This window comes from Nematolebias whitei, chromosome 3 (assembly GCF_014905685.2).
Source record: "Nematolebias whitei isolate Nwh7 chromosome 3, NemWhi1, whole genome shotgun sequence".
NCBI classification, from domain to species: Eukaryota; Metazoa; Chordata; class Actinopteri; order Cyprinodontiformes; family Rivulidae; genus Nematolebias; species Nematolebias whitei.
Window position 1 is genome coordinate 10,056,387 of NC_056500.1, and position 6,228 is coordinate 10,062,614.

A 6,228-nucleotide genomic window follows, 5' to 3' on the forward strand; every position below is an offset into this window, starting at 1 on the left:
CATGATGCATGATACAACCTGATGTGAGCAAATGCAAATCTGTAAAAGTTACTTCTACTCTCCGTTCAGCTTCAATCAAGTTTGTTCAGATTTGTTGGATTTGTGTTGGATGGGAGGTAATGAACTCCTGAGAGAGCAAAGCTGATGAGAGCGTGGCGCTACTACTGGCATAAAATATAGAGCGCGGTGATCTGAACTGTTCATTAGAACAGTAGAGAAGGCGCGCCACGGAGTATGCATAGGAACACGAAGACGGTATGAGAAATGTTAAAGTGTGTGAGGCTACACTTGAACGCTGAGGTTTTAGAGGCTGAGCTGGGGTGCATAACTATGGCCTGTGTCTTTAAAGGCACAGACATCACAGGCTGCGACAGAAAAAAAAAAAGAAGCTAAAGAAGTCCTGCTTTTTTTTTTCATCCAAACGATAAAACAGATCGTGTTTGTTCATGTGCGTGCTTTAAAGATGGCCAGCCTCACCAGCAGTAGTCCAGAAGATGCGGGGGCAGCACAGGGATGAAGATGTGCTGCCAGTACATCGGGAAGAGCAAAGCGGCCGCACCGTGGACACACGCAGTTAACTGTACAAAGAAAAAGAGAAGACGAGACAAACTCAACACAACTTTTCAATTCACTCTGTGTCATAGACTATATAACACAGCATCATGTATTATTCTAAAAATATTTGTGGCAAAAAAAAAAAGTTTGACTGAGTCGCGGCAATGCTTTGAGGTGGTGAGCTCAACGAGTCGTTGGTGAAGAGTTTGTGCACATTTTCACGTGAACTTTTCACTAACTTCACTTTCAACATAGCCAGACTCAAATATTAAAGATTTCTCAGTTCACTTATGGGCTTTTTAAACACCTTAGTACAAACATTTACTGTAAAAACATTAAATTTGTTAAAAAGAGAGAAATTGCATTTCCTGCAAAAATGCAGTGTGAATGCTTATTGCTAAAGAACTTGCTAAAAAACAGCTGAAATTAGCTAAAATGTGCTGAAATATAGCTGAAATGGAAGAACAAGCAGGAGAAGAAAGCAGAAAGAACACATATTTGCTGAATTAGGTTTAAATAAGCAGAAATGAGCAACAAATTGAAGAAATTAGATTAAAAAAAAACCTGCAATAAGCAAAAAGAAATAGTTGATAACTAGCTGAAAAAACAGAAAGAAGCTTAAACTACCAGAAGGAAGTGGAAGAGGATGAAATGAGCTAAAAAAAAAAAAAAAAGTGGAATTAGCTGAAAAAGCTAAATTTAGCAAAAAACAAACAAACAGCTAAATCAGAGTCAGAGTTTCTTTATTGTTATTCGCACCTCATGTGGTACATGTGGTGGAGCGAAATTATGTACACAGGGTCCCAGTTACATCCAACAATAAAATGTATAAGAAAAACAGTAATAACATCTAAGATATGAACTAAGAAAAACATCAACTAAATATACACTAAGCACTCATAACATAAAACATTGAACATCAGCACAAACATGAACATGAGTCTGTGAGCAGATGTGCACGCATGAACACATCAACATTGAAACAGATCAGCAGCAACATGAAACAGATCAGCAGCAACATGATATGGTTTTTCACAGTGATTATTCTAGTTAGAGATTCGTGAGTCTAACAGCCTCAGGGTAGAAGCTGTTCCTCAGTCTAGTGGTTCTACACTTAATGCTCCTTAACCTCCTTCCTGAGGGGAGTGGGGCAAAAAGTGTGTGTGCTGGGTGAGTGGGGTCCTTCATGATGCTGATAAATAGTAGCTGAAATAGCAGAAAAAGCTGAAACTATCATAAATAATCTGAAAGGAGCATAACAAGCTGAAATTAGCAGAAAGTAGTTAATTAGGAAGAAAGTAGCAGAGATTATCATGTAAACTTTAATTTATCGGCAAACGGCTGAAATTGGCTAAAATATGCTAAAAATGTAGCTGAAAAGTTAGAACTAGCTTAAATTAGCCTAATAAAGCAGAAAGAGCACACAATTGCCCAGTTAGGCTGAAAGAAGCAAAAGTGTGCACAAAAAAAGGAAATTATTTGAAAAAAGCTGAAATTAGCAAAAACAGCCAAAAAGTAGTTAAAAAGGCAGAAAGAAGCTGCAATTATCAGAAGGAAGTGGAGAGAGCACATTTGTTGCTGAATTAGGCTAAAAAATATTGAAATGAGTGCAAAAAAAGTGGAATTAGTTGAAAAAGCTTAAATTATAAAAACAGCTAGCCTATAGTAGCTGAAATAGAGGAAAAAGCTGAAACTTGCAGAAATACGCTGAAAGGAGCATAACAAACTGAAACTAGCAGAAATAAGTTAGAAGAAGCAGAAAAATGTTGTAGTTAGCGGAAAGAAGTTGAAAGGAGCACAAACAGCTGAAAAAACAACTGAAATTAGCTGAAAGTAGCTGAAAAAAGTGTTTAAATTTGCACCAGGAAGCTGAAAGAAGCTGAACCAGAACAAAATGTGAAAGGAGCAGGAAAATGTTGTAAACAGATCTAAAGATTTGAAGGATGTAAAATGAGCTCAATTCATTTTCTATGAACAAAAAAAAAAAAATACAAACTGGCAGAAAAGGCTAAATATTTCAAAAAGCTAAAGTTGCACCAATACCAAAAGTTATAGCAGGATTGTCCTGAAAGAGCCGAACTTTTTGAGAGGATTTGTTGAAATAGCTTGAAAACTGCAGGACGAGAATCACGCCAAAAACTGTACAGCAGAAAAATGGATCATAATATTGTGAATGCTTCATAAACTTTCACATAATCACATACTTAACATGTTCGCTCTTTTCTATTTGCAACATGGTTGTATTTCTAATTTATACAAACTAAGGACAGAGATAAAGAAAAATTACTTATGCAAAGTTTACTCTGAAAAATATATTATGTCTATTTAGTGTTACTTGTTTTCGATGTCAGTGCGAGTATAAAACTTCAAGTGCAATGAAATCACTTTTTACCAAACAAACAGTAGATGGCTTTGTGCCATCCAAAGCTCAGTTCACATGTCCATAATTATCAATGTGAAAAACACAGATATACGTTTAATATTTTGGCTAAAATTCAACAACAAGAAGCGTAATGTCTTATTTTCTATCCCGGGTACTTATTCAGACCTGGAAGAAGAAGAAAGCATGTTCAATACTTTTCAAAATAGAAAAATCTTTGATGGTTTTTTTTCTTGCTCACAAGCAAAAGCTTTAATAAAGAACCATTTTTCACTGACGTGTCAAGTGTTGTACTAAACATACGAAACGCTCGATTTCTTTGGAGTAAAGAGCAAACTTTAAAACTGAGCATCAACTGTGGCAGGAGCCTGACATGACCCTCACTGCAGACACTTCACTCTCTGAAGCTGCAGACAGCTTTGTCCTCACTATTGACTTCCTGGCCGTGAGTCATCACAACAAAAATGTTGCTTTTACATGATAATATTAAATAAATAAAAAACAAGCTAAAGTGCTGTTCTGAACACAAAGCCGTAAAAAAGTGACTTTATAATTTGCTGCTTTCTGAATCAGTGTCAGTAAACATGGATTGTGCTGTGACCTGCACAAAGGGCAACAAAAGAAGGCTGACAGCAGCCATAAATATCAAAATCATCCCAACTGTTATAACGGAGAAATTACAGAATAATTAGCCTTGTTTTCAACAAATAACGAGCAGCGATCGTGTTAGGACACTGCTTCTTAAAGATGCTTTTTATATTGTCAAGCCAATATTGCACGCAGAATTAAAGTCAACGTCTCCCGTTGTCTTAAAGCAAACATCCCCCTCTTGACATCTCATGTCATGAAAACCCAGCCATTGTAATGACCTGCAAGCGCACGCACACACAGACTGACACACACACTCAGCAGGAGACAGAGGCGTTAGCTCATCCCCCAGATTAAAATAACATGATTAAATATGGAAAGAGAACAGAGGTCTGAGGGGCTCCTGCGGGACTTCATTAGGGCAAATTGCCAAAGAATGAAACATGAGTTAGCCAAGAGAGACTGCGGGCTAGGCCAATACCGCCGGGACCCCGGAGCAGCAGCCGCTGTTACACTGGTGCAGCTTCACAGTCGATGTGTGAAGCGGACACACACACTATCACACACGCACAACTACCAGGAGACCCCCTGCTCGCTGACACACAGAAAGTCACAATTGACCGGCCAAAAGCAGGCGAGCTCGGTGGCTGAAAACAACTGCTGCTGTAGGAGGAGGAGGACCCCCGCCCCTGTGAATCCACCCTCAGATCCAGCCCCGGCATCTGAAAGCTCAGAACATTAAAAAAAAAAAAAAGAGTGCCTCCCTCCTTGCTGGTTTGATTTACCTGCATTCATTTCTCACATCAGCCAGTAAACAAAAAGCAATATTTTTTTCTTATTGTCTCTCACACACAAAGTCCCACAATACTTAAGACTTAATCAACATTTAATTGGTGTCTTGCTCTGTGTATCTGCATATGCATATTTCTGCTTCCCGCTGTCTTCAAATGAAACAACAATGCCACACTCCTGTCAGGATTAATTTCTTGGCAAACAGTTTGTTTTTTTGTTAATTCGGAGAATAAATCAATGCTATGAATATTAATGAGGGAAAGTGAAGCGCTCGGTGGAAAAGCGGCTATCAAAACTATCACACCCTTCTTCCTCCTCTAAAGCGATGATAGTAAGGGGGCCATTAAATCGTGATGAAGAGAGGTCACCAATCTGCCGGCGGATCTGCATCCACACACACACACACGACTCGCACGTGCACGCGTGCACACGCAGTAAGGAGCCAACAGGCTGGTGTATTCCTCCTCTGGGAGTGCGAGACAAGCCCCAGCTATTCGCCGGTACCAGGAGGTAATGGCACAGAACACCTCGCTAACCAACTCCAATTATCTCCACCAGGCCTCAAGGTGAGCCCCCCAACTGGCATGATTTACTCTCAGGTTGAAAGTGAAAACAAGAGTCTCTCTGTGCCTCTTCTTCTCAGGCTGGGCGGGTGAGGCTTGGGGGAGCTGCCTGGGAAAGGAGTCCAAAATAAAGATTAAGATTTATAACGCAAACCTAGATTTCCCTTTTATTTTATTTATCTCCCACGACGATGGCAGCAGCAGCGTGCAGCGATAAGGTAACTTGGAAACAACTTCACAGAAATATCTCACATATTTGCTCCTCTAACTTGGATTAATACAAATCCTTGTGTCCTTGTCCAGGTTTTAGAACAAATGAGGCAAAAAGTAAAAGAAAGACAAATTGAAAAAAAAAGAGAGAAAAATTAATACCCCTCTTTTTTTCTTCTTCTTCATTTAGAGGCGGGCTTCACATGAGAGTGGGTCATGAGAGGCTAAGGCTGATAAAATATTTGCCAGGCTGATAAATAATAGATGAGTGGAGCCAAATGGCTTACACGCTCCACAAAAGACCTGGGTGCTTAATATTCCATTCAATGGAGAATCACAGATACAGTCCCCAAGAACAAATACAGGATTAGGTGCTCGGTCCAGTCCTCGGGGACCAGGGATCTGCCCAGTAATGAGGGGCTGCCTGCCTCTTGCACTGTGTGTGTGTGCGTGTGTGTATAAGTGTGTGTTGCCCCCTCCGCTGAGAGAAGCTAACCGATTATACAGCGACAGCCTGCTTCAAAAAGCAGTCAAGGTCTTTGGTTCTGCCCTGAGAGCTTTTTAGTGTGCTGTGGACTTAAAGTGCCCACACTGGTTTCTGCAGACCCATTCAGTGAAACTAAAGGAGGGACCGAGAGAAACGAGATGGACAGAGAGACATAAAGAGATAAAAGGGAGTGGGGGGCAAAAGTTAGTAAAGAAGGATAAAGTTGGGGAGTAAAGCTACAGTTTCTAACTAAACATAACCTAAGAAATTAGTTTATACAGCAGTCCCTCGCTACTTCGCGGTTCGTTTGTCGTGGACTCGCTCTATCGCGGTTTTTCGAAATAAGACTGAACATGACACACAACTGGCTGATTGATGGATGAGCCGCACGATCGGCATGACATTTTTATTTTAAATAAATTATTTTAAACGATTTAGCACCTGCTGCGCATTTGTGCAGCCCACACTGCAGGATAAACTTCCTGCTGCAGCTGATCAGCTGTTCTCCGTGCAGAGCTGAGATGTGGGCGTGGCCGAGAGCGCTTGCAGGTGGCCGAGAGCAGCAGAGGCAGGGAGCTGAAATCATGACATTCTCTGCTCTTTTAGAGCGTTTAGAAACATTGTTTAGAATATTGCAAGAGTGTGGGAAGGGT

The 6,228-nt window shown here is 40.4% G+C and overlaps 1 protein-coding gene across 1 annotated transcript in view; it reads right to left on the reverse strand.

The window, feature by feature from the left end:
• The window catches only part of dennd1b (DENN/MADD domain containing 1B), a 136,803-nt gene that overhangs the window by 60,240 nt on the left and 70,335 nt on the right, over window positions 1-6,228 (reverse strand). Inside the window, exon 10 of the mRNA XM_037697971.1 lies at window positions 478-578. Within this exon, the coding sequence (XP_037553899.1) occupies window positions 478-578 (101 nt within the window). The remainder of the gene's footprint in view (window positions 1-477; window positions 579-6,228) is intronic.